At 57.5% G+C, this 27,901-nt stretch overlaps 1 protein-coding gene across 4 annotated transcripts; it reads right to left on the bottom strand.

Moving 5' to 3' along the window:
* Window positions 1–1,412: 1,412 nt before the first annotated feature.
* On the bottom strand, window positions 1,413–25,008 carry TCF25 (TCF25 ribosome quality control complex subunit). 4 transcript variants are annotated; one of them, XM_082438471.1, is made up of 18 exons: window positions 24,719–25,008; window positions 15,520–15,684; window positions 14,553–14,627; window positions 13,998–14,116; window positions 13,470–13,535; window positions 10,488–10,570; window positions 9,327–9,457; window positions 9,115–9,214; window positions 8,357–8,450; window positions 7,053–7,145; window positions 6,839–6,944; window positions 5,684–5,843; window positions 4,527–4,614; window positions 3,835–3,993; window positions 3,634–3,724; window positions 3,034–3,113; window positions 1,822–1,894; window positions 1,413–1,711 (listed from the first exon to the last, which is right to left on the bottom strand). In XM_082438471.1, exons 1-18 carry the CDS (start codon window positions 24,908–24,910, stop codon window positions 1,553–1,555), a joined length of 2,034 nt encoding a protein of 677 aa, XP_082294597.1. In that variant the 5' UTR covers window positions 24,911–25,008; the 3' UTR covers window positions 1,413–1,552. The 4 variants fall into 4 exon arrangements, with proteins under 4 accessions (XP_082294597.1, XP_082294595.1, XP_082294596.1 ...); XM_082438469.1 differs by having other exon boundaries at window positions 2,995–3,113; window positions 3,835–4,053; window positions 24,719–24,995; XM_082438470.1 differs by having other exon boundaries at window positions 3,835–4,053; window positions 24,719–24,993.
* Between the last annotated feature and the right edge of the window lie 2,893 nt (window positions 25,009–27,901).

The following is a 27,901-nucleotide window of genomic DNA, read 5'->3' as shown; positions in this document are numbered from 1 at the left end:
CAGCCCCCCTGCCCCCTCCTCTCACCAAGGAGAGATCTCAGGAAGACCTGGCCCAGAGCTGGGTCACAGGGTCTGGGTTCCAGGGTTGTCTAGTTTCCTTTAACTTGGGGAAAGGAGGGGCTTTTGTGCCCACCCTTTGGTGCCCAGCTGAAGACCTGAGGTGGAGTGTGACCTGATGGGAAAGAGCACAACCCATCAGCAATCCATGAGCAGCGCAAGGCCCGAGTGGTCAGTTGAGCCTTTACAGTAGGTGTCTAGATGTGAGGGCCCTGGCTGTCTTCTCACCCCCATTAGACGGAGCAGCATGACTGAGCACTGGGTGGGCAGCAGGCCTGGGGGTGGTGAGCAGTTTCATCACTTCCTGGGCCCAGCCTCTGCTTCACTATCCCCAGGACACTGGCTCTTCATTTTAAAGTTTGATTCCTGGTTGCAAGATGGCTGCTGTAGCTCCACACATCACATCCTCACCTAAATGTATTTAAGGTTGGAAGAGGTAGGGTGCCAAGCTCTCCTTGCTTGCCTGTCATTTTCAGAGATCAAACCCCTTCCCAGAAGACCCCCAGCAGACTGTCTTACTTGCTGAAGTTCATCACAGGCTACCCTGGTGGGGACCATGTGGTTCTAGGGCAGGCTCGGTCTCTGAGCTGGCTGTGGATGGTGGGAGGGGTAACCACATCTGCAGGGCCCTGTCCTTGCCATGGGTGTTCAAGGCACAGAGGCACCCCCGACTTGGGAACAGCTGGAAGGATGACCTCACAGGCCTCTGCAGTAGGTGAGCCCACATCACGATCAGGATGCCACAGACTTCCTGGAAGATGGGCCAACGGACCAGGACTTGGGTGCATGCTGACAGGAGATGGCTGGGTCACACTTCCTGCCACACTGACCAGCCTGGGGCCCCAATCACACCCTGGAGCACACAGGCAGCCTCTGTGGGTAGAGGTCAGGGCTGGGAGGGTGCCCAGCGTACAAGGTAGCACGTGGGGCTCACAACCTTGGTGGCCTGGATCCTTCCAGAACCAAACAGGATCCTTAGTCACAGGCAGCCCGTGTGGTTCTGAGCTGTCACTCAAGAGCACCAGGTCCCACCCCTTCACCCTCCCCAGCCCGCGGTCCGTTCACCCCTGGACCAAGTGCCCCCCAGTCTCTGCCACGTACACCCCCCAGAGCTGCCAAGACGAGCGTCCTTTCCAAAGCACACCTCTCGGCCTCCCCACCGACGGCGCTCCCGGAAGCGAGCGTGGAGTCTGGCTCTGCGATGCCCCAGGCCGGCAGGGCAGCGGCGGGGAGGGCCTGCCCGGGGCTGGGGCTCGGCCGTGAGTGGCCGCGGGCCACACTCTTGGGGAGCCTTGCGGGGTGTGCGGATCTGGGGGCGCCGACCGCAGCGCCCAGAAAGAAGAGCTCACGCCGGGCAGAGCGCAACCCGTTCACGTTTATAGAACAGCAGAGGCAGGAGGACAACACGGCAGCACTTCTAGGTCGGGGACCTGGCCGATCCGACCAGCACAGAATCAGGAACGTAACTGCACAGCGCTGGGGCCCCGCCCGTGCCTCAGTCCCACTCCCCGTCGCCCTCGGGGTGGTCCTCACGCGGCACCTCCAGGTCGTGGAAGTGGAAGTTGGCCATCATGTCCCGCAGGGCCAGCATCAGCCTGTTCAAGCCCTGGTCAAGGTGTGGATCCCCGGCCCCTCCGTCCTCCGGCCGCTCCCCCTGCGGCAATGAGACTCGTCTGAGCCACGCCTGCCGGGTCGTGCCCCCGCCCCGGGACCCGACACCCGGTCTCAGAGGCTGGCGGCCCCCACGTGCTGGGCTCCACGTACCTCCACGGTGTAGTTCGGCAACAAGGAGCGGAAGAAGAGGGCGATGGTGTTTCCGTGGCTGACGGGGCTGAGCCTGGAAGGGGAGTCAGGACGGTCAGAAAGCCCCTGGCGGGGCCACGAGGGCAGCCCCCACGGTGGCTAGGGAGAGAGGGGGGCGGGGGCGGCAGGGGGATGGCTCAGGCCCGAGGGGGAGGGGATCCAGCGTGGGGCTGGCCTTCGGAACGTGGCCAGTTGAGTGGAGCGGAGAGTGGGGCCACTGCAGGCAAGCCCCACTCGCTCTTGAGAAAAGCTGTGTTTCAAAGTGTCCTTCGCTCAGAATTGAGGGGTGGAGAGAAGATTCTAGGGCATGCGTCACGGCGGGGGGCCCTCCTGCACTTCCCGGGCGCCTGGAGCCAGCACAGCACAGAGCCAGCCTCAGTGTGGCCACGCCCAGCACGTCAGCTTGGTGCTGAAGCCACAGACGCTGATCGCTAATAATTTTCATCTTAACCTGTTGAGAATTTAACTGGAGACTATATTTCCTTACGAATGGGCGCTCAACTTTTATAATTCAGCAGAGAACAAAAAGGACTTCATTCTACAAAGTATGTCCGCCTGAAGCCTGGAAACGAGAAAGTCTGTCTGTGACTCTCCCAGGTCGGTGACTCTGTGACCACGGGCTCTACATGAAGTAAAGCAATTACTTGAAGTAAAGCAATTACTTAAGGTAAAGCTTTAAAGACTGGAAGGAAAGGGGGAAAAAAAGCGTTTGTATGAGCCAATTCTCAAGGCAGCCTGCAGACTCGGGCACCGCGGTGCCCGCCCCTGCTCTCCTGGCTGGACCTCGGGGCCTTCTGCGTCCTGGCCTGAGCCTGCCAGACACTCATCCCTGGCGGGGCCTCCGCACAGGCTGAGGCTCCTGCTGGAAACCAGCAGCCTTTCACATGTCAGGCTCACCCGCTGTTTCCTCGCAGGTTCTTACTGCAGTTCTGATTTTACATTTATTCCCGGATTCTACAACTGCTTCCTACCCTATCTCCACCACTTGCTCCAACACCTGACAGAGAAACGGCCTTAGACGGACAAATAAGTGAAAACACATGGCCTGCAACAGCTGATCCGTGACCCCAGATCACCGTATTCTCTGAGGGCTTAAGTCTGAAGCAGCAAGACCCCCCGAGCCCCAGCACTGACCTCGGAGCCGTGTGGGCAAAGGAGCAGAGCAGCAAGTACCTCTCCGGCCTGACGTAGGAGTAGATGGTGTCCAAGGGAGGCAAAGGGTCATAGCCCAGCACAGACTGCGTGCTCACGTCCTTCAGAAAGGCACAGAGCAGAGGGGCGACTTTCAGCCGATTCTACTCTGGACCAGGCCCTTCTGCTGGGAGTGGGAAGAGTCTGACGGAGTGGCCCTTGCTTGCGAGGCCGTGCTCCCCGTACTGAAAACCAGGGCGAGGGGGCAGGACGGCCCTTCCTCCACCAGGACGCTCATCCGGCCCGCTCAGAGGCCTGGGATGAGCCCAGGGCCCGGCGCGGGCGTGGGAACCACAGGACCTCCCCTCACACCTGCTGTGACCTCCCTGCAACATGTCAGGGCCTCACTCCCAGGCTCCCTGCAACATGTCAGGGCCTCACTCCCAGGCTGCCGGCTACTGGCCTCGGGGCTCCGAGCCACCAGGTCACCGCTCTGAGCCCCATAAGGTCACGGAAAGCTGCAGGCGCGCCTCTGCCTCTCAGAACGCGAGTGTCTGTGAGGGGAGGGGCCTCTGCCCGTGACCCCGAGCCGGGCGCAGAGCTGCTGGCAGGAAGAAGCCCGAGTCCAGCCCGCTCCCTTACCGGAGGTAGGGCGGCAACGGCTTCCTTGATCTCCGACAGGACCACGTGGCGGTGGATGTTTCTGGGTGCGCGCTGGTACAGCACCTTGCGCCTAGGGCCCAGGGAGACGAGGGGCAGTGGTGGAGGTGGCCGCGGCCCTGCGCCGCCCGCGAGACGGGCCTGGTCCTGAGAGCACTGCCCGCACCCCGGCCCCGGGCTCACCTGCTCTCACACGCCTCCACGGCGGGGTCCCCGGCGTCCACCGCTTGCAGAACCTCATGCACGTTCTCCTCCAGCCAGCTCATGGTGGCCGGCTCCTTCCAGAGGAAGTGGGACCTCCCGAGGTACAGGCTTACCAGCTGGCTCAGGGCGGGGGGCTGGCTGTGGGCAGTGGGGCCTGTGAGACCCCCACGGGCCCAGGCTCCATGCGCCCGCCGGAGCCTGTGGGCATCCAGGGCGTGCTGGAGACCTGGAGGGGCAAGAGGCTGCCCAGAGGGGGCTGCCGACAAGGGACAGGGACCCCGGGGCAGGGCACGCAGGCACTTGCTCCTGTGCAGCGTCCTTACTGAGAACGAGCTCCTCAATCAGAATCTAAATACAAGGAGAACGCAAACACCTGTGCGCACAGACACCGGAGAGCCCGCCCCAGTTTCGTGACTGGGCTTGAGGTGGCTGGCTCCCAAATCCCACGTTTTCCTTCACATTTTACGAGAAATTTTAAAAGGCAGCAAGCAGGTGCCAACACAGGCGTCTGAACCACACTCACGGCTGCAAGGACGTTTCAGCCCCAGGGCCCCCGCTGTGTCCAACAGGCCAGGCTGATGCCCACGTGGCCAGGGCCCCAGAGCCCCTGCAGGGAGGACAGTCCCGCCACCCAGGCCCGCCCCCTGCCCAGGGCGCCCACCAGTCTGCACCTTATCTCGGCGTCGGGTCCGAAGAAGCGGTGCGCGGCCACAGCGGCGTCGGGGCGCACGCTGCAGTACTCGAGCAGAGGCATGAGCACTGCGGGGGGAGCAGGGCCGTCACGCCCGCAAGGCCAGGGCTGAGAGGCAGGGGAGGCCGCTCTCCCACACCAGCCCAGGGGCCCCTGCCGCCACGGAGGGCTGTCCGTCCCGCTGCCCTGCAGCCCCATCTGCACCCGAGGGGACCCACGCAGGAGCCCTGAGCACATGCGCTGGATGCTCTCATCCCAGAGAACCCCTGCCCCAACGCTCTCCCAGGGACGGGCTCCACTCCAGCCACGCGCCTGACGGGAGCTTCCCGATGAAGCAGGTAGACTCTGGGTCGGTGAGCAGGCCCTGCTGGCGGCCACAGCCCCCCATGCAGGGCCTTAACCTCCCGTCAGGGGCCTCATCGGGAAGGGCCAGCACGGCTCAGACCCGGCCAGGCAGCCCGTGTGGATGGAGCCCAGCTGAGATGAGCAGGAGGGGCTGGCTGAGGACGCTGTCTGCCGGGAGCCCCGAGCGGCTAGGCGTCCCCCGCCTCGGCCGCCCACAGCGAGGCTTGCCGCCAGGGAGGGAGCGCGAGGGCCCGAGCTGCACGGCCCAGCCCCTGCGGAGCTGCACGCGGTGCTGGACCCCAGCCCCACCAGGGCCTGAGAGGGCAGTGGGCTCCTCTCTCAGGTCACAGACCCTTTGAGAATGTCGCCCAGGAGAGGAGCCGTGGGCCCTTTTCCCGTCCACACACCCACAACTTTAGGGGCCCATGGAAACAAGCAGGTCATCCCAGAGGACCCGGGACAATCCTAACTCTGAGCTCCTCACCCCAGTGAGAACCGGGACTTGAGGACGAGGACAGACGCCCAGTTTGCTGACTCAGCCCCTCCTGGCCCCGTTTCCTCTCACACCCAGCCCACCGCCAGAGAAAACGCGTCTACTTCAGGTGATAAGTTTTGCTTGAACTGTTAATATCTAAGGTCACCCTAAAACCTCCAGGTGCTCTGAGAGCAAAGTTAGCTTTCAAACTGCAGCCCCGGCGCCTGAAGTCCCCGCTGGAAAATGCATCTTCCCGTGAGCTTGGGGCAAGCGCTGGGACCCATCCGTGCCCGCGGGGACTGCGGGGACACACCCACCTCCAGGGAACATGAAAAGCGCCTGCTGGATCAGGAGAGAGGCCTTTTCCCTCGCAGAGCTCAGCTCCTGGTTGGGGAGGTCTGCCTGCTGACTCAGCAGGAAATACGCCAGCGGCACAGAGAAGGCAAAATTGGGGAGCTGGGACAGGTTCCGATGAGCCTACAAGGAGTTTGGGCGTTTCAAGGTGGTGCAGACAAGAGAGGCAGAGCGCACGGGCGCCTGGATGTCCCTGGGCGAGCTGTCCCCCTTCTCCGTGCAGAAAAGGCAAATAAAAGGACCTGGGGGTACGTGGACAGACCCAGGCAGGGTGGGTGGGAAGAGTGGACGCCCACCTTCCCACGGCTTGGCGTCAGGCAGGGGCCGGGGTCCTCTGGGGGGTGGGGCCGCCCCACCTCCACGTCTGCTGACCCGGCCGGCTCTCGCCTCCCTCCCCATGCCTATGTGTCACGTGACAGCACGGTCTCTGGAGACTTCTGTAACCTCCCCCCCTCCCCCAGACGTCCTGGTGCAGCCCCACCGTGGGCGGCGCCCAGCAGCTGCATTTCTGTGAACTCCAGGAACCTGTGTGAACTAGACCCCGCACCGGGGAATCCTCGCCCAAGCAGGCCACATGATCCAGAGTTCAAAATAATTTACGTAGCTGTCTTTCAACTATACACCAACACGTGCGGTGAAGAAATTCAAACACAGAATAAGTAAAAGGCTGTCACCTCCTGGCCCCCGCCCGCTCCCGGCTACAGGTGTCCCCGAGACGGTGCCACCCAACAGGAGCACAGCGCCAGCCTACATCTTACAGCAGCCAAATTAAAAAGAAAACAGGTGAAATTTATGTTACTACATTATCTATAACCCAGTGTATCTAAAACAGCACCACTAGGATACGAAATGCAGGTTATTAATGAGACAGTTGACGGCCTGCCTCCTGCCCGTCTCAGACCCCACGTGCACCAACGCATCCAGGGGTCGAGCCACGGTGGCCTCCCCCACCTCACGGCTCCCTCTGCACGCTCGCACTCACGTGTAAGCAGGCGGCGAGGCAGGCCCCCTGGGGTCTGCCCGGGGGGGGGGAGCCCTCCCCTGGCGTCCCAGCCCCGCCTGAAGCCCCGGACCCTCCCCTGGCGTCCCTGCCCGGCCTGGCGTGTGCTCACACCCACCTCCCACTCCTGGAAGAGGCGGATCAAGTACTCGTAGCTCCGTGCCCTTAAGGCCAGGTGGTCGAGTAGCAGCAGCATGCACAGGGGGTCCTCGTCCGGCTCCAGGCTTCCGGAGGCAGCACGGCGAGCAGAGGGAGACAAAACCCACAGTGGGCCGGCGCGGACGTCCGCGGGCCGCGGCCCCGGTGGGGAGGGGAGCGGGCGGCAGCCCTACCTGAGGATGAGCTTGCAGTACTCCAGCGCCGTGCGTGGGCAGCCCCGCTTCTCCAGGAAGCTCATCTGCTTGTAGAGGGCCAGGTAGAAGCTCCTAGACCCAAGACAGTTCCTCGTGAATGAGAGCACGGCAGGCAGCAGAGCACGTCGCCTGGCGCCTCGTCTGGCACTGCGTCCACCCTCTGCCCACAGGCTTCGCTGGCATTTCCCGTGTGGCCTAATCAGCGCGAACGTTCGCCAGGGTCCGGTCTGCAGAGAAGGTGACTCTGCTTGTTGTTTGCGGTCACGTGTGTGTGCACGGACAGAAAACCAAGGCTATTTGTTAGTGGAGATCTGCATCTTCTTGGGCATTTTTTTTAAAAACTATCATTTAAGGGAGGAGAGTTAAAATCTGCTACTGTAATTACCATCTAGATTTATTCTCAAATCTCAACAGCTGCCTGGTGGGCTGTTGTTTTGATCAACAGCTCCCTGCCCTGTTAATGCCTGGGAACGTTAGTATTTTACAGCATCGCAAAGAACTAAGAATTTCATTGGAGAGACAAAACTCACACAACTAGAAGCAAGAGAGAAAATTCAGACCCCACACACACTGCACACAATCTGTGCAGTGGGGGTCACTGTGCCCTGGGGCCCACGACAGCCCCCAGGCTGGGGAACACATCCTACAAGGGACGCAACCCAGGACGGCCGGAGACAACACGGGGGCGGGGGGGGGGTGTGCGGGGAGGGTTGGCGGGGGCGCCCAGAGCGGAGAGCGTGCCCACGCCTGCAGGGCCCTGAAGAGCAGGCGGAGGGTGAGAGGCCAGAGGCTGAGGTCAGCAGGGAGGCCGCGGTGTCCGCTCAGGCCTGCGCTGCTGAGAGCGGGGGCTTCGGGGGAGGAGCGTCTGCAGGAAGAGGGTCCCACGGGCATGCGTGACAGGAACACGATGGGGCTGTGTTCGAGCTGCTGCCCGCAAGGCATTCCCGAGGACCCCAAATGCGTGGGCTGCGGACCGAGTCCAAACACGCAAGGAAACACGACTAGCGGTCCCATCGCAGTGAGGCGGCCGGTGAGGCTCCCTCCTAACATGGACAAGTTTAAAGCCCAGGCCAGCCTGGTCCGTCCGCCCTCAGGCCCAGCCCTCCTGCGTTCAAGCTTTAAACACAGCGTGAGGCCCCGGGACCCCAGTGGGAGCCCTCGTGGACGGTCCCGTGGCACCTGTTCCCACTGCGCCCACCCTAGCACCCACGTCACCTGTGACGCCTACGACACTCGCGAGGGAAGACGGTGTGAGCCTGTGAACGCCTGGCTGGCCGGCTCACCTGTTCTCGGGCCTGCGGTAGTCCAGCCGGCAGGTCCCGCTGGTGAGGCTGAACAAGGGGTGGAAGGCACACTCCATGCTGTACAGCGCGCGCTCTGCAGGCAACAGACACGGGGCGGGCGTCAGCCTCTGCACGGCGGCTGCAAACCCGTCCTCTGTGGCTCCTGAGGAAAGCTCCAGAAGGGAGGTGGCCACGAGACTAGAAGTTGGAAAGTGACGGGCGAGGACGTGCCCACGGGGATCATGTCAACCACAGAGGTGTGACCTGGCCACGCCCGCTCCGGCCGGAGGAACCGCACGCCTCTCCTGAAGCCCACGCACCCCCAGGGGCTGATTCCCAGGAGCCGAGGGTGGAAACAGGCCACGAAATGTGGACCATCCATCATCACAAAAGGAATGACGTCCTGACACACGGCCCACACAGGTGGACACTGAGGACGTCACGGTAAATGACAGAAGCCAGATGGAGACGTGTGTCGTGATTCCATTTACAGGGAAGTCCGGAGACAGAGGGCAGACCGGCGGTTGCCAGGGGCTAGGGGAGGCGGGTTTCTTTCACACATGGTGGAAGTGACCCAGAATCAACAAGGATGAGGCTGTACAAGTCTGCATCTACTAAAAACCAAGGAACTGTATGCTTTAAAGGGGTGAATTTCACGGTAGATGAATTTTATCTCAATAAAGCGCCTGCTTAAAGAACGTCCTGGCAAAGCCACCACGTCCCCAGCAACTGAGGTGGGGCCGCCCGCCAGGCCTTACCCACGAGGTCCCGCGCCATCTCCTGGTCCTCCTGGAAGCGGCAGGCGTCGCTGAGCTGCAGGAGCGAGTCCACGTGGTAGGGGCTGCTCTGCAGCAGGACCTGCGGGGCGGGAGGACGCTGATGGGACGAGGCCCAGGAAGGCCGCGGGCCCGCCTCCGGCACCTCGCGCGCCGCGCCCCGCGCCTCCGAGACCCCCCGGGCGCCCGCGCACCACGATGTTGTTGGGCTCCAGGGACTCCACGGCGGCCAGGAACCGGTGCTGCGTCTGCTGGTACTCCTCGCTGTGCTCAAAGGCGAAGGTGGAGCGGCCTTTCCTAGACTCCAGCAGCCGCATCGACAGACCTGGGGGAGGAGGGGGTGCCGGCGTCAGGACGCCCAGGGCTGACTGCCCGCAGCTCGGGCCACACCAGCGACACCCGCCTCTGCGCCTTGCCTGTGAAGACGTTCCTCCCCCCAGGAGCGTGGACGGAGCACCGACATCCCAGGACAACAGGGAGGGGACACGCACGGCCCGCCTCCCCCACCCCGCCTGCTCAGCCCCAGACACTGTCTGCTTAGAGCCGCGATCCAGGCGGGCGTGGGACATGGCGCAGGGGCCACTGCCAGGCCTCCAAGGCGACAGGGACTGCTAAGCCACGACGTCCTCTCTCTGCTCCTTGCGCTGACTCTGGGTGGACGGGGTCCAGGGTCTTCTCGTGAGCCTGACAACTTCATTTCCCTTCGTTACCTTCAGGAGACTAGTCAGGGTCCCGGGACGCCCCTGGCGACACCCTCCTAACGGCCCCATTGAGGGCAGCCCTACAGGACCCCGTGGCAATGAGCCCCTCTCTCTGCCTGTGCCCAGGGGCCGCTGCTGGGAACGTGGGGTGAAGGAAAAGGGGGACGAGATGCCCGCTAGGACCATGGCTTCCCATGTCCTCACTGAGCACAGGGGGTCTCGCAGGGCATCCCAGGCCCCAGGGCCCCATGATCCTTGATGCCACACAGCCAAGCCCCCCCCGGCAGGGCATTACTACCCTGCACCCAAACCTTTCTGCACTGCTGCTGTTTTTCTTTAAATTACTAAATTAAATTACTAATTTAAATTATTAAATTAATGTTAATTTTCTTTAAATTACTAATTATTAAATTACTCTCCAGTTTGCAACAAAATATAAAGTGAACTTGACTGCTTGCTATGGCGTAGGATCCACAGCACAAAGGAGGAAGGTGGAGAAACACTGATTAGCACACGGTTAAGAAAACACACAGCAGGTGGGGGTCTGTGCCCAGGCAGGGGGCTCCCCCCAGCCCCTCTCAGGGCCCTCGGCCGCACACACGCACGCTGGCTCTGCACACGCAGAGGCGTGCCCCTGCGGCCCCGCACCCTCACCTGGTTTGGTGTACCGGGGCCAGGCGCTCTTAGGGGTGGTCAGCCACGTACACTTGGGGTACACGCGCTGTCTCTGCCGCGGCCTGCGAAGAACAGACAGGGTACGGCTTTACCTCTGCTGCCGGACCTTTGCGGGCAAGGGCAGGACAAGGACAGAACACAAACCGCCTTGACAACGGCCGTCACCCTGCCGGACGAGACGGCAGACTGTGATCCGAGCAACCAAACCACCACGGAAGAGGGAGGAAAAACAGGAAACCCATAGTGCAGCAAAACATTAGGAAAGGTAGAAAAGAAACAGAAGGTGAGAACCTAACGTGAAGACGACAAGGCGAGAGCAAGCCGGCAGTGACCCGCGGACACAAACGAGCTGCCTTCCCCTGGACGACGCGGCTGCGCAAGGCAGAGGGCCCTTCTCATCTGCCCTCTCGGGAGACCCCGCCCCGCCAAGCAACAGAGATGGGGCATCGGCAGCAAACACCCACACACTTCCGGAAGAAAGCCAGCCAGACACAGGAGCACGGGTGGGCGGCGGGGTCGGCCCAGCTCCCTCCCCCAGGCCCAGTGCCGCGGCTCTCTCAGCCGGGGTCTCTGCTGCAGGCGCTCGCCCCTCCCCACAGCCGTGGTCACACCGAGGGCTTTCTGCTCTGTCACTGATGCTTTATTTCTTGAGCTGAGTAGTGGCCAAGTGGACCCATGTATATCACTCTGGATACATTTTTGATAATATGAACTATTTCATTAAGAAAAAAATTGAGTAAAAATCTGGATTGTGTTAGGAATGGGATGAAATAAAAGTAAGAAACTGCAGGAGAAAAAACAACTCTTCAAGAAAACCATGGTCAAAATCTGAAGGAAACTAAAATGTGGAATGATTCTGGGTAATTGGTAATTGTGAAAAAAAGGAGAATTCACTGGATGCTCAGAACTGTCCCGTCTATGGAATCCCAGGGGATGGTGCAGCCCTGCAGTGAGCCGTCCATGCAGAAGAGGCTGCCACTGGGAGGTGGGGCGCCAACGGGGGAGCAGACACCCGCAGCAGAGGAGGCCCAGACGGGAGGACCCGGGAGAGAGCAGCGCACACGGCACCTGGAGATCCCGAGGGGACCGGACACGAGTGGGGCGAGGGGACGAGGAGGGACCACGGCTGCGCACGGGAGCCCACGCACAGGACTTCATTGTTTACAGAAGGAAACGTAATAAATGACAACTACAGTAACACTGTGAAAAACAATAAATGCAGTTACGATTAACTAACTGCTAGTAGTAAGTATAATTTGCACAGAAATAAGACCAGGCAAACATGTACAGACAGACCAGGCAGATGCAAAGGAAGCGAGGGCGGGTTGGGGTGGAAGGTCCAGCCCAGGGCAATCCAGGTAAAAAAGGTGAACATTTTGAGTTAAAATGTTTTTCATTAATATTCCAAAAAAGAAGACAAAGTCAGAGACCCTTATGTCCTGAATAACTTAACACCAAAAATAAAAGCAAATTATAAAGCAAATGCAATGAGAAATACAAGGAAAGTGTGAGCGAATGACATGAAAAAAATCCTCAACCTCATTCATAATCAAACAAAAGTCAGGGACTTCCCTGGCGGTCCAGTGGTTAAGACACTGCACTTCCACCGCAGGGGGCACGGGTTCAACCCCTGGCTGGGGAACCAAGATCCCTCATGCCACACGGCACGGCCAAAACAAAACAAAAAACAAAGTCAAAAACATAGAGACTGGGCTTCCCTGGTGGCGCAGTGGTTGAGAATCCGCCTGCCAATGCAGGGGACACGGGTTCGAGCCCTGGTCTGGGAAGATCCCACGTGCTGTGGAGCAACTAGGCCCGTGAGCCACAACTACTGAGCCTGCGCGTCTGGAGCCTGTGCTCCGCAACAAGAGAGGCCGCGATAATGAGAGGTCCGCGCACCGCGATGAAGAGTGGCCCCCATTCGCCGCAACTAGAGAAAGCCCTCGCACAGAAACGAAGACCCAACACAGCCATAAATAAATAAATAAACAAAACAAAAAAAACATGGAGACTACACAACATTGTAAAATAACTATACCCCAATTAAAAAAAGACCAAAAAAACAAACACATGGAGACTATTTTTCCTCTTCACATCATGACAGGCTTTAAAGCCTCCTACACCTGCCATGGATCCGAGGAGGAAGCAGCACGCGGACGGGGGGCGTAGGGGTTCAACTCTCGGGGGGCAGAGGGTGACACCCCTCCTGGGCATCCCCACGCCAAGTGCCAGCAGGCGCTGCAGCCAAATGCACCCCGACACCTGTGCCCTGGGCGCCTGCTCCCCCCATGCTGCTGGTGCAGTAGCGCAGGGTAAACGGTGCTCAGGACCCAGCCGTGCAAACCAGGCATGTGAGAGAGAGCAGAACCCTACAGCCTCAGGAAGCAAGACATGTGCACGGGGCCCAGGATGCGCAGCAAACAGCCTTGAAGGGTTATCTGTGGGGGGCAAGGGTGACGGCTCGGAACTGCTTGAATAAGCAGCTCTTTTTCATAAGCAGCATTTACAAGCCTCTGCCGAGGGAAAGCTCCCACAGTCGGGGCTGCGCCCTGCGAGGGAGCGGCCCAGGCAGAAGAGCCCCCTTCCCACAGGACGTCCGGGATCCCCACGCTCTGGGCGCTCCCGCGGCGCTGACTGCAGGGCCCCAGCCACCAGAACTCACGTCCACGAAGGTCAAACTCATCTCAGACCCCAAACCCCACATCGGCATTGCTCTCGACCGAAAAGCAAAAATGAGTCTGGCTAAGATTTCAAGGCCAGAAGCTCAAACTTCAGAATCTTTGTAAAACTAGGAGCCGCGGGGGAGAGCAGGCAGTGAGTGATGGAGCCCAACACCCACAGACAAGGCCACGCGACTTCTCCTCGACTCCCCTTCGGGTCCCGTGGGCTTCCTTTTTCACTGTGGCTGAAACACCCTCCCTTCCCTTCCCTCAGCTGAGCACACAGCAGTGTTGGTCTTACCTCTGCTCCCCCAGGACGGCTCGGGCACCAAAATACCTTTTCAGTTCCGTGTCTGGATTCAAGTGTCTAGAGAATTGAAAATTTTACAGAGAAAAATGAAATTGAGTGTGTTAACAACGATCCTGAGAATGTTAGAAAGTCACAAAAGGACCCAGCAGGGAGAACGGCTCTCCAGCAGGCCTGATTTCTCTGCAACCACACGGCCCGTGGCCGAGACCGGCCACCACTCGCCAGGCCGAGTCAGAGCAGCGTGAGCCCGGGCATGAGATCGAGGGGTCTTCACTGCCTTAGGAAGGAAGGTGGCTGATTTTTAATGCTGGCAACAGTCTGCGGTTGGGACAGGGCTTCATCAAGCACCTAAAGGAACAGGGGATGGATAATTCACCCCCGAACGGCAGCTTTAATGCAGCCCAAGAAAGAACGTTCCCAGACACGCAGAGCTAGAGAAAGGTCCTGGGAGGTCAGGGCTGCCCCGTCCCCTCCCCGCTGTCCCCACAGACGAGCTCTCCTCACTCGGCGAGGCCACACCTGTGCTCCACGTACAGGACGTGCTTCTTGGCACTCAGTGGGGGCGGGCCTGGGTGGCTGCAGCCGCTGGCATCCTCAATCCTCTCCAGGATGCGGTCGATGTCCTCCAGCCCGTTCTCCTGCAAGTCCCCAGATGACATGTTCACCACCACACTGACTTGCTGACTTTATAAGTAACCATCAATAGCAAGATTTACTCTTACAAAGAACAAGTATTATATTGTGTTTCCCTCCTGAAAGACAGTACAATCTGAACACCCTGTACTGCACGTACATTTAGAAAAAAGGAGAGATGCTTCGTAAGAGGAACAGTCAGAATCACAGACCAGGAAGGGACTCTGCCATCGGAAGAGCACCGTTTCGGATGTTTGCTAGAAAATGGAAAGCACGGAGAGGAGGGCTCTAACCCTCAAGGATCGAAGTGAACAAATTTGGTAATTTCCCCTGACCTCTAAATTAGTCAGATAAAGTATCAAGAAAAAACGAAATGTTTTCAACACCACCTCAAGAAACATTCAGAAAAGAACAGAGAGGAAATCCACCAGCCACACATACCGAGCTTTCTCCTGCAGCGTTTTTCTTATTTTTCTGTTTCCTTTTCTTCTTGCGGAGTTTGCCACTTGTATTAGACTGACAAAAGAAGCTCATTTCGGTCAATGGAAACAGACAATGACATCTTAAATCCGAGAACTAGAGCAGCCAGCTGCACGGGGACACAGCAGCAGGCCCACCGCCCGGCCGTCCACCTTCTGAATGTCCTATGAACGCACCCACTTCTCTCCAGCAACTGACACCTCCCACTGGTCTCCCTGACTCTGGTCTGGCCCCCACCTTTCTGAGGTCTCCCTGACCACTCACGGGGTCTGGACCCTCCGCCCACCTGCCCTCTGCTCTCACCCGTCACCGTGTCAACCACTCCCTGCCACACTCAGCCGGCCTGGAGCCCAGGACTCCGCACCCCAGGCCGCCACGCCTGCAGTCCCCCACCTCAAGACCTCTCGTGCCTTTCCCCGGCCACCACCTTCCATCAGTGTGAAGGTCCTCGAGGAAGCCCCCCGGCACCCCAAGACCAGTCGAGTGCCCAGCTGCACCAGAGGTCCCCGGAGGGCACAGACTGGCTCGCCGTGAGCACTTGCTGGGTGAGTGACGAGGGGCCTCCTATAGGGACCCCATTCCTCACCGTGCTGCTCAGCTGCCACACCCAACCAACCCTAAGCTGGCCTACGTGTCTCTTCCAGTGCATCCACCAAGGGCCCCGGTCCACCCGGCCCGAGCTGCAGACACACAGTCACGAAGAACACGCCCCACCTGGGCAGAAGGGCACTCTCCCAAAACAGGGGGCAGGCCTCGTGCCAGGGAGACGTGTCTGGGGACCCAGACTGTGGCCCCTCGCCAGCCGCCACCAGTCTTGAGGACTCCAAGCCAATCTGATCAGGGCTCCCAAGGAAGTCTGGGGGCAGCCGGGCAATTCACAAAATGGCCCTCAGAGAACGCCAGCGGGGCGTGTAGGGGGGAGCTGCACCTGCTCTGGGGGCACCGCCGCGTCCGCCACGTCGCCGTCCTTCCTGGACTCTGAGCGTCCACTCTGGGCCCTCCTTTTGTCCCCCGATGCTGCAGCATCGATGAGCAGACAGTCGGTCCTGTCCCCGTTCACCCCGGGCGCCTCCTCGAGGTCCTCGATGTTTATCTGGAAACACAGATGGGGGAGCAAGGGCGTTACGGGGGCATCCTAGGCACCAATTAAAAGGTGACTCTGAGATGCACGCGTGTTGCAGGGAGAGGTGGGCGGGCACCTTCCGGGTCGCTGAGGTTGTAGAGGGAGGACCACAGATGTCTGCTAGCCCAGCGGCCACGGCGCTCCCCTCTCAGCAGCGCGGGGCCAGGGCCACTTCAGTCATGGTCCCAGAGAACGCTGGGGCGCTGTGTGGCTACGGGATCTGTCCTCAGGGGTGACGTGATGAGGAATCCTACACGGGACAACTTCTCCCCCTACCGAGCACCACCCCAGAGTAAACACACACGCTAATGCCTCACTGTTCCCTCCTCCCACCTGGACTCCGGCCAGCTGTTCTACACCAGCAGACAGGACCAGCGCCTGGGGGAAGACAAGGCCCAGGAGATAGATACTCAATAATAAGAACGGTAACGCATCCGTCAGGGGAGCCTTAGACAGCGGTGAACAGGCACGAACCACGCTCGTGTGCACACGCAGACCTCAGGAACACGATGCTGAAAGGAAGGTCCCAGGAGACTCACACCCTCGCTCTGGAGGAGACGGGGCAGGGACAAGTCACGGGACAAGTTCTGGCCCTTCTGCTAGTAAATGAATCAGCAAACAAAAGAGGCGACACGCAGCACCAACACCACGCTTCACGAGACACATCAGAGGGACGCGACCTGGCTCACCGAGGTCCAAAAATAAATGCAAAAACGTACATAAAAGATTCAGAACATCCGAAAAATATAAAGCTAAAAAAATAAAAATAAAATCCACTCTAACCCCCAGAACCCTGAGATGATTTCAGAACAAAACTGGGGCGAAGTTCTCAGCGACTGGCCACTGCCTGTCCCCGCGGGGCCCGGGGCTCTGACGGAAGTCTCAAGGGAAGGGACGCACGCGTGTCTGTGCTCCCTGGTTTCGCATCTTCACCAGCGGAGGTCCCCACGCGGCCAGGGTGAAGCTCAGGGCTGTGTGACACCTGCCTGGCAAATTCACAGACCTTTTTCTGTAACGACAGGACCACGCACACTGCCTTGGGCACAGCACCGTGAGGCCAGGCCCCGCCGTGGACCTCGGTGCGAAGGGAGGAACTGCAGTGAGGGCCCCGCGGACGGTGCCTCTCCACAGCAGGGGTCCCGGAGGAACAGCCCCACGCTTTGTCCAGCACTCAGCGCTGGTGACGCCTCCCAGGGAAGCCCGGGACTGCTTTACTTTTATTAAGTCATGCTCACATTCTTAAAAAAAAAATTCTCATTTTTGAGCCCCCTGTGGAAGCTTGAGGTGTTTCCAGAAATTCCAGTTTATGAGAAGCTCCATGCCAAGGTCAACTTCAACAGAAAGAAAAACTCTGACTCTTGCACACAGGACCCTGAGGAGCTTTGGAAAGAGCTCTGCGAAGGAGCACGACTCACTGCTCCCCACGCGGGCCGGCGCCGGGAGACCTCCGCCCAGCATCCTGACGTCAATCTGACTTGCCATCCAGGAGCCGCCATGGTCATCAGTTTCGAGGTCCCAAACGGGTCCCTATTTCCAGAGGGTCTTGTCTGCTGCCTGTATGCTCTCTGGAATCCCCAGGACGAGGCACCATGAACACTTCAGTGAGGACGGGGGAGGGGCTGGATCTCTGCTGGGGGGTAGGAAGCTTTTTCTTTAAAAAAAAAAGAAAAAACCTGGGTACAATTTACATCTCTTGAAATGAATGTACAGGACAAGTTTTGGCAGAGCTGTGTAACCTACACTCTTATCAGGAGACAAAACCCTCCTGTTACCCCAGAAACACAGGCCTCGTTCCACCCCCAGCTGACCCTCCTGTTACCCCAGAAACACAGGCCTCACTCCACCCCCAGCTGACCCTCCTGTTACCCCAGAAACACAGGCCTCGCTCCACCCCCAGCTGACCCTCCTGTTACCCCAGAAACACAGGCCTCGCTCCACCCCCAGCTGACCCTCCTGTTACCCCAGAAACACAGGCCTCGCTCCACCCCCAGCTGACCCTCCTGTTACCCCAGAAACACAGGCCTCGCTCCACCCCCAGCTGACCCTCCTGTTACCCCAGAAACACAGGCCTCGCTCCACCCCCAGCTGACCCTCCTGTTACCCCAGAAACACAGGCCTCGCTCCACCCCCAGCTGACCCTCCTGCCGATGCTGGCGAACCCTAGGGTCTTCAGCACTGTGGCTTTGCCTGTCCCAGGACGCCGTGCCCGCCCGGCCAGTGTCTTCTGGAGTGTACAGCTTCTGAGGTTCGTCCTGTTCTTGTATTAGCAGTTAGCTCCTGGTTCCTGGCGACTAGTATTCCTTTGCATGGATACACCACATTAGTTTATCCATTGGGAGTCTTTTGTTTCCTGTTTGGGGCTACTGTGGATTAAGCTGCTGTGAACATTTGTGAAGTCTTCTGGGTAAGTGTCCAGAAGTGGTTGCTGGGGTGTGAGGCGTCAGGTTTATGCTGAATTGCCAGGCCTGTTTCCAGCGGTCGGACAATTTCATCCCCCGCCTCAAGGCTGCCAGCCCCACATGCTCTCATTTTGGCCATTCTGGTGGGTGCACAGGGGTATCGTATTACAATTTTAATTCACATTTACCTGTAGCCTAATAGTGGTGAGTACTTCCCCACTCCTTTGGGAAGTGTCTGTTCACTAAAATTGGGCTGACGTGTTACTGAGGGGCCACACCCTCTGGGGCGAGGCCTCCGTCATGGCTCTTGTGAGCTCCTTCTCGGTTTGCGGCAGGCCTATTCATTTTCCTAACTACATCTTTTGATGAGCAGAAAAGTTTTAAATTTTGATGAAGTCCATTGTATCAACCCTTTCTTATAATTAGTTAGTGCTTCCTAGACCCAGTCCAGGAACATCAAAGCTATCCTCCTACGACTTCTATTAAAAGTGTGATAGTTTTAGCGTGTGGAGCTGTGACTGTGCGTGTGGAGGAGCGGGTATGGCTGAAGTTCATCTCTCCCCACACCACCAGCCAGTTATTCTAACACCATGTCTTACAGGGATACTGACTTGCTCTGGAAAAAACCAGTGGACTGTGTGTGAATTCACTTCTGAAGTGTTGATTCTGCTGTGCTTGCCTGTGTATCTGCATTTATGCCAGCAGCACACTGTGTCTGCCTTATACTTTTAGTGGCTGCTCCGGGGTTTGCCGAGAGCATCCTTCATGAGATATTCTATCATGTCACAGAAAACACGAGACCACCCAACGGCCCAGCCTGCTCTGCCCTTCCTCCCACTACTAGTCTGGCCACGTATTTTACTTTCACATGTTATAAACCCAACAATACACTATTACTTTTGCTTTACACAGCAAATTATCTTAAAAAGAAATTTTAAAACTAGAAAAGATTATGTATCTACCCCAATATTCATCGTTTCCAGCACTCCTTCACATACATCCACATTCCCATCTGGTATTATTTACCTTCAAAATGAAGTTTCCTTTAACATTTCTCTTAGTGTAAGCCTTTCGACAATGAATTTTCTCAGCTTTTGGGTTTATGAAAACATCTTTATTTCACATTCATTTTTGAGAAGCATTTCACTGGATATACTATGCCAGGTCCACTTCTCTTTCGGCACTTTAGAGATGGTGACCCACTGTCTGCAGGCCTGCTCTGATCTAACGGTAAGTCAGTGATTGCTTCCCTGTAGATAATGTGTCTCTAACCTCCAGCTTCGTTTATGACTTTTCTTCACCATGGGTTTACAGCAGTTATGATTCAAACTGCTGCTAAATCATATCCTGCTTAGGGTTTGTTGAACTTCTTGGATCTATGGGGTTTTCTTTTGTGTCAAATGTGGGACGTTTTCTGCCACTATTTCATCAACTATTTTTTCTGCCCAACTTCCTGCCTCTGTTCCGCTCCCACAATTACAGACATTAGACTCCCTGATATTGTCCTACAAAGGACTGAGGTTATTTTTCCCCTTTCTGGACAGTCTGGATAGTGTCTTTGCCTTAACTTCAAGATCACTCATCTTTTCTTCTCAAGTATCTAATCTGCAATTCAGACCATCAAGCTAGTTATGCATTTCAGATAATACATATTTTTCACAGCTGGAATTTGCTCTTTTATAGTTTATGCTTCCCCTCACTACGTTCATGCTTTCCTTTAAATCCTTGAATATATTTATATCTTGTCTTAGGTCTGCGTATGATTTTACCGGGCTTGTTTCTCCTGAATGCTTTGTCTCCTGGTTATGAATCACATTTTCCTGCTTCTTCATGTGTCTGGTAATTTTTTAGTGTGCTAGCTGTCATGATGCTACACTGCTGAGTGACTAGATTTTGTCCTTTTACTTAATAAAGTGTTGACGTTTGTTCAGGCAGGCAGTTAATTTACTCGCAGATTAGCACAATACCTCCAAACTTTATTTTCAAGCTATCTTAAGACAGGCATAGAGTACTCTTCACTGGAGGGAGACGTTAGCCCTACTGCTATGGAAGGGCCTTTCTGAAGCCTCCACTGGTCACCAGGCTTCTCGGTTAGGCCTCTGTGTTCTGGTCGGTCAGAGCTGAATGTTTTCCCAACCCTGGGAGCTCGAGTGGTGGTGAGTGTCTCGTGTTGCCCTTCCCCCTTTGGCTGTTCTATGCCCAACACAGCTTAGTATCGAGCCCAAGACTCCGAGCAGGTTTCCGGAACTCCTCCTCTCCAGCACCTTCCCCCTTAACTCCAGCCACTTCTACAGACCCCAAATCTGATCTGTCCCCTGGCTCAGCATGAGCACCACGATCTGCTGGGACAGCCTCCCTGTGCCCGGGTTTGATCCCTGGTCGGGGAACTAAGATCCCACGAGTTGCATGGTGCAGCCGAAAAAGACAAAACAAAACAAAAAACGCCTTTCGTTTTAGGGCCCCTAAGAGTGCTACTGGAAAAAAAAAGTTATTTTTCCTATTAAAAGAGGGAAAACATTAAAACTTGACATTGCTGAGGAAGTTCTTCTCCGGCATGCAGTCAGGGATGACAAAGCCCCATCTTTCTACCATCTTTCAGTAGGTGGAAACTGGCATGGATGAGGCCACCTCTGCTAGAGGTTTTCTCACAGACTTGAGGACAAAAGAAGTGATGTGACATGACACTAACCTGAAGAATCTTAGAAAATTATTGTAATCCACGACCAAATGTGCCCTTGAGCAGTGAAAAAATCTACAGGAGTTCCAATACCACCTGTTACCAAATGCGTTTGTGAATGCGAATCCAGGGTCTGGCTCCTGCTGCCAGCAGAACTGGGCATCAAACATGAAGACGACCCATGTCCGCGAGATGTCCGCGAGTCGACGGTCACCGAGCAACGTCCAGTTCTTATGCCAGTCAAACAAGAGCAACCTCATCAATGACGCTTACTTTGGAACAAGTTTCCTTTTATTTAATTACACAACTTCGATTTCTTCCAATCTAGATTTATTTCAGAGACTGGCCACTATATTGTACATGAAAACAGAGAGACATACACACGTAATTCTTCAGAAAAAAATAATCTTCCTCGCTAAAACTTTTCAATGATATAGAATAAATCCTGATAGTTTTTAAAAGCTTGTGGTTTTTTATCAGATTGTCAAAGTGGTCCCTGACCCCAAAACACTAATAAATTCTATTTTACAACACCATTTTTAACAGTTGCACAGTACGTTATGCTGCAAAACTCAAACTATACCCTTAAAACAGGTGCATTTATTACATATAAATTATATTTCAATAAAACCGATTTTCAAAAACCACTCTGAATGAGGTAGGAAAGACGATTTCTAATCTAAGGCCAAGGAAACTCACCCAAGAGCCAGCAAAGAGGACAGTCCCAGCCATTAAGTCACAGAAGGGTGTCTTCCCACTCCCCAGGGGGAGAGGGGGGTACCAGCCCCTAGAAACGTCTCTAAACCACTTAGGGTCACATGTTTCTACTGAAGTTCTTGGCTGTCAACATGATTTAACATCAACATTTGCTGAGTACTGCGCGCCCGGCATGGGCTAAGGGCTGTACATGTTAGTTCACTGACTCTTTGTGACAACCCCATGAGGTAAGTAACATCATCCCCAGGACACAGGGGAGCCGACGCGTATGTTAGGAACCCTGCCCAAGTTCTCACAGGTAAGAAGAGGCGGAGCCGGGACGCAAAGCCCGTGTGCAGACGCTCACACTCTGTCCTCGGAGGAAACACTGGCTCATGCCGCGGCCTCTCCACACACCTAAGAGAACAGACGCTGTTCCGGGGCTGGGGACGCGCAAGGGAACAACAGAGTCTCTGTTCTCACACGGCTGATACTCTCCGGCAGTGGGGGCCAAGCAGCATGAGATAAAAAGAACACGTGGGTAACTTGTACGGTTTGTTCTGTGATAACTTCCAGGGAAAAAGGGGAAAGATCAGAAGAACGGGGCGGGGGAGGGGCTGTAACTTTCAATCGGTGGGAAGGGTAAGCAAGACTCAGAAGGCGACATCTGAGCGAAGCTGAGCGGGGGAAGCGACACAGGAATATGGGGTGTTCCGGGTAGAGGGGACGGCGGGGAGACCTGTGTTCCAGGCCTGTGGCTGGAGCAGAGCGGGCGAGATCAGGGGGAGATGAGGCGGGCGATCCGGGCCCTGGTGGGCTGTGAGAAAGGAGGGCTGAGAGCAGATGTGGGCCTAACAGGATCCTTGTGGCTGCTGCACCCAGACAGGCTGCAGAGGCCAGGAGGACGAGCGGGACCGGGTCAGAAGTATCCAGGCAGAGGCGACGGCCACACCGCAGGGGCTACACCTGCAGCCGCCCAAGACTTCGCCAGGGTTTGCATGCGGTGTGTGAGAGAAAAAGGTCAGGGGAGTATTCCAGGCTGATGGCCTTGGCAACAGAAGAGTGGAGCTGCCCTCAACAGACAGGGAAGGCTGGAGGAGGCAGAGAGGGCAGTTAAAGTCTGGACACACTGAGCCTGAGACGTCTGCGAGACACCTAAAGGAGACGATGTGAAGATGGCGTCTGAATCCAGAGACTACGACGGAGGTCTGTGCAACATCAGGGTCCTGCCGGAGAGCCGAGGAGGACACGCACAGCACAGCACTCAGCAGGGGCAGCTGCTGGGTCCCTCTGACCTGACCAATACCACAGGGAGTCCACAGAAGCACCTTTTCCCTCTATTCACACACAGAAGCACCTGCCTTTTTTTTTTTTTTTTTCATCTATCCCCACACCCCGGCCCACTGTCCATCTACCCTCCTTTCTTCTTCAGAAGGAACGCTAACTTTGCTTCAGAGATAAACACCAGGGCATGGTTCAGAATACAATTTTAGGGACTTCCTCAGTGGCGCAGTGGTTAAGAACCCGCCTGCCAATGCAGGGGACACAGGTTCGAGCCCTGGTCCGGTAAGATCCCACATGCCACAGAGCAACTAAGCCCGTGCACCACAACTACTGAGCCTGTGTGCCACAACTACTGAAGCCCACGCGCCTAGAGCCCGTGCTCCGCAACAAGAGAAGCCACCACGATGAGAAGCCCATGCACTGCAATGAAGAGTAGCCCCCACTCGCTGCAACTAGAGAAGGCCCGCGCACAGCAACAAAGACCCAACGCAGACAAAAATAAATACATATTAAAAAAAAAAAAAAAAAAAGAGTCCAGAGCCTGGATTTCACTGTGGGTGTCATTTACTACCTCATTTGTACAATGGGGACAACATGACCTTCCCAGACCGTAAGACACACGACATCGCAGCAGGGCCTGGAACGTGTGAACGTTTTCCAAATGAGTTACTGTTGTTTAAGACTGAAAAAACAAGAAGACTAAACCTGGAGGATGTCAGAAAAAGGAGAAAGTACACTTGACAGACGGTCAGGGAAAACAGCCGACTTCAGCACAAACTCATTTCAGCCCGTTAACAAGTAGGATGGAAAGAAGCCTCGAGGATTTTGAGAAGTCAAAAAATGACTGGAAAACCTAGGGATAAATGATGTGATGGGAGCACTGGGGAAAAACCGGCCATGTGTGGAGAACCGTGGAAGCTGGGTGGGGGCCCGTGAAGGTTACTTGTACTGCTCTATTTTTGCATGTGTTTGAAATTTTCCATAATAAAAAATTAAAAACAAAGAAATAGCAAGAAACAAGGGAGCGAGGAGGCTCAGAAGAGGTGGCGGGAGAGTCTGGAGAACTTGAAGACGGACTTGGTCCCGCCTCCAGCAGAAACTACAGGGTGAGGCTGCCTCTTACGTTGAAGAAACGTGGACAATCTCTAAACCAAACTCCCAGACTGGCAGCCCACACTCCCCAGTCTTAGGATGGGCCCCTAACCTGCCAACCTCCTGTGAAGTTGGGAGCGGCTGCCAGACTAAAAAACCTTACAGACGACAGCTGGGCAGCTGGTGTCTCCACGATCTTCACACCTACTGGTACTCCTCCAATCACTCGGCAACCGCGGTCGCGCCCTAGTGTGCGCCAGGCGCACGGTGCTAGGGACACACGATGAGCAAGCAGACACGGTACCTGCCTCACAGGTTGGTCAAGGGAGCGAGAACGAGCACGTGCAGAATTACAGACTGAGGCCAGCGCTACAGAGACGGGGGGGGGGGCGGGGGGGCGTTATTTTTCTGTGCCAGACACCTGCTATGGGGACGCAGCGATGGGCAGAGAGAGGCACCGAGTCCTGGGTTATGAGGACCAACCGAGATCGTTTGCGAAGGCCCTGCAACAGCACCGCGAGAGAGACACTTAACCCTGAAATCAGGGTTGGCGCCCCCCAGACCCTGGGAGCGAAGCCTCGCCCACCGCGCTGCGGCCCCGCCCACCGACGACAGGCCCCGCCCACCCACTGCAACCAGGACCCCCCACTTACCCCGCCCCCGGACTATGGCCCCGCCCCTCACCGCAGCCCAAAGCCAACGTAGCCCAGCCCCCGGCCTCAGGCCACCGCCCACTCCTTTCGCCCCGCCCCCCACTGCAGCCCAGACCCCCGTAGCCCCGCCCCGTGACGTCACGGACCCTCCTCGCATGCCACCCCCACCCCGGGCCCCCACCCCAGGCAGCCCCACGCCTCACCAACTCGAACCGGTTGTTGACACGGACGCCCTCCTCCCCTGCGCCCCGGGGGCGCCGGCCACCTTGCCCCCGCTTTGGGCCTTCTTCTTCCACATCATCATCATCGTGGAGGACAAACTGCAGGGCGCCAGGCCCGAGGGGCTCCTGGCCGCGCTGTTCCCCCCTCAGCCTCCGGAGGGCCCGGCGCGACATAGGACCCAACAGCCGCTGACGTCTGGAGACGGGCAGAAGGAAGAGCGGAAAAGAGAGCGGACGCCGCGCCTGCGCACTTAAGGCGCGGTGGCGCGAGTCCGGCGTGTCGCGTCTGCGCGCTGCGGCCTTCCGGAACTTCCTCTCTGTCTGCGGTGGCATCAAAGAAGGCGCAGGCACTTCCGGGTGAGTTCTCGCGCGATTTGGGCGCTTCCGCGGGCGGGTGTCTCTGGGTCTCCTGGAGGCGCGGCAGCGAGAGACGTTTGGACGGCGCGGGGCTCCGAGCCTCCAGTAGCGAGTGCGGGCCGGCGGGGCGGGGGCGGGGCCAGGCGGCAGCTGGGGGCGGGTCGCGGGGGGGGTGCGCCCAGTCGCGGCAGGCCGCCTCCAGGGCTGCCGGCGAGGCAGTTCTGTCCTCATTAAAAGTAGGCGCGTCCAAGCCGAGGAGCTTCCCAAAGCTGCGGATCTGGACCCCCCTCCCAGGGCAGGCTGAAACCGACCCTTAGGGTACGCCCTGGGCGTTTGCTTTTTGTCATTAGTGCGTCCCAGGTGATTTTCCTGTACATCTAGGTGTGGGAATCCGTGGTCTAAGGTGGAGGCTCGCCACCCTTACCGTGTGTCATCATCTCCTGGGGGGATTTTTACAGTGAAGGTCGAGGACTCATCCCTAGAAATTCCAATGTGGGGTCTGGCATTGACATTTTTAAAAAGCTCTTCAGGGGATTAGAGTGTACAGGCAGATTGAGAACCCCTGCACTGCAGAGGTCCAAACGCTAGGGCAGGATGGTCTGGTGTGGGGAAGGGGCCCTCCCACCCTGACGGAGGAGGGTCGCAGACGACCCTCACTGTGGCGCCAAGCCCTGTCCTGAGTTCTTATCTGGCCCTGGAAGGTAGACGTCCTCCCCTTTACAGGTAAAGAAACTGGGACTCAGAGAGTAAGGAACTGGCCCAGGTAGAATGTGGGTCTGCCTTCGTGTCTGTGGTTCCAGAGCTGAGATGAGGAAGGCTGCTGGCACAGCCCCAGAAGGGAAGCAGGTGTGTGTGGCAGTGCTCACGCCGCTGGCCTGGCAGCCATACTGGTCATGGGATCTTGAACTGCTTCACGCTGGCTGGCACGTGGCTGCTGCCTCACACCCCCCCACCCCCCCAATCCAGCCACTAAGAGTCACGCTCAGCACATACAGGACCTCCAGGGCACCATCCTCCTAAAAATTCTGATTGTTCAGGGATCAGGCTAGTTGTTCAATAGATTGTGTCACTGCTATTCCAAGGTGTGACCAGCTTATGCAGGCTTATCGCCTCACCTGTGGGTGGAAACGAGGGGAGTGTCACCAGGAGCTGCTTCCTGCCTTGCCGTCTGTTAAGTCGGCAGCCGGGGGGCTGTGAGGGGTGCCTTCCTTGAACAGGCAACTCTGAACATGAGCCTCTCTCTGTGCTCCCGAAGGCCTGGTCCTCAGCGAGAAGCTTGGTTGTGAACAGTTCTAGAGCGAGCGACCTCCGTCTGTCAGGATCTAAATTAGGTGAGCTGAGGCAGGGCTGGGTTCCCTGGGCCAGCACTACAGCTTTCTGCACCTGGAGTCGGCAGGAGGTGAGCCCCAGCAGCCAGGACAGCAGGACCCTCCCTCCTGACCTCACCCTGGAGCCGTGTGGGCCCTCCTGGCTTAGCCCAGCTGTCCTAGGATGGGGTTTATTCTGTTTTCCGATGGGCTTTCATTTCAAGGTGTTCCTGTGAGGATAAGAACCTGGGTCTCCCCCTATTGGGAGCATGGCCCTGCTCGTGTCACCTGCCCTGTTTCCACACCTGCAGGATTATCTGCCCTTGGAAGTGCTTTCTCCTTGCTGGTTGTGTGACCGGGGGCAATTCTTTACCTTCTGTGTGCCAGTTTTCTCATTTTAAAATGGGGATAACAATACTGCCTGCCCATGAAGTGCTCAGAGCAAGTGCTGGGAATGGGCTGTTTCTCCTGGCTGCTGTAATTGTCATTGAGGGTCCTGGACCCTAGCTGAAGAAAGCATCTCACCCGTAGGCCCGTCTGTTACAAGGTCTGTCCCTTGGGGCCTCCTCCGGGCCCATATCTGTGTGCCAGGCCTTAGAGCCTGGCATCCGATAGGCCTGGCTGAAGATCCTGGGCAAGCTGTGCACCTGTGGCCAAATTCCCTCACCTCTTTGAGCCTCAGTTTCCTCATCTGTAAGACGGGGTGACAACAGAAGCCCCCTTCCTCGTGGGCAGGCAGAGCCCCCGGCTGGTCACCCACGGGTTCCCCCCAAACCTGCCGGCCCTGAGGGAACAGGAGTAGAGCTCTGGCGGATGAGGCCAAAGGGTTCCCAGGCTGGGAGGTGACAGGCGGCAGGCTGTGCGGCTGTCACACACACACACAGCCCTGTCGGCTGTAGGACCAAGATGGCCAGATCATGGAGTGGGCCTGAGCACGTGCGTGTCATGATGGCACCCGAGGGCAGGTGGCCCCTCAGAGCCCAGTGTCCGCCCTTGGAGCACAGGCCCACCCCTGCAACCGGGCAGCTCTCAGTGCACACCCCGGCCGGGAGACTGGGAGGCCACCTTTATTCGGCCAGGAGTGGCCTTGTGTGCAATTTACAGAGCTCCTTCCCGTACCGGGACCGCCAGCATCGCCAGGGCCCCCGGGCCAGCACCATCCCCGCACCTCTGAGTGTGTGAGGCCAGTGACACTGGCTGCGTGGCGGATGGCCGGGGTACGGATGCCAGGTGGGGGCCAGGAGTGAGCTTGGCCTTAGACCGTCCACATGGAGGGCTGGGATGCCCAATGGGAATCCTAGCCCACTGAGAGGCTTCCCAGGTGCCTCCGCAGCCCACGGCCCTGCTAGGAGAGCACAGGTGCGAGCGGGGTGCTCCAGGCCCCCTGGGGACCAAGGACCCCTGTCCCGGCCCGGACGTCCACCCAGGGAGGGGAAGCTGCCGGAAAAGAAAACGTGCGGGCAGGACCTTCTTCCCCAGAGCCCCACTGCCGGGGCCCTCT

Source organism: Balaenoptera physalus (assembly GCF_965194825.1).
Source record: "Balaenoptera physalus genome assembly, chromosome: 19".
Taxonomy (NCBI): Eukaryota; Metazoa; Chordata; class Mammalia; order Artiodactyla; family Balaenopteridae; genus Balaenoptera; species Balaenoptera physalus.
Note: the sequence above shows the minus strand (reverse complement) of the source record. Positions and strands in the feature narration are given on the sequence as shown.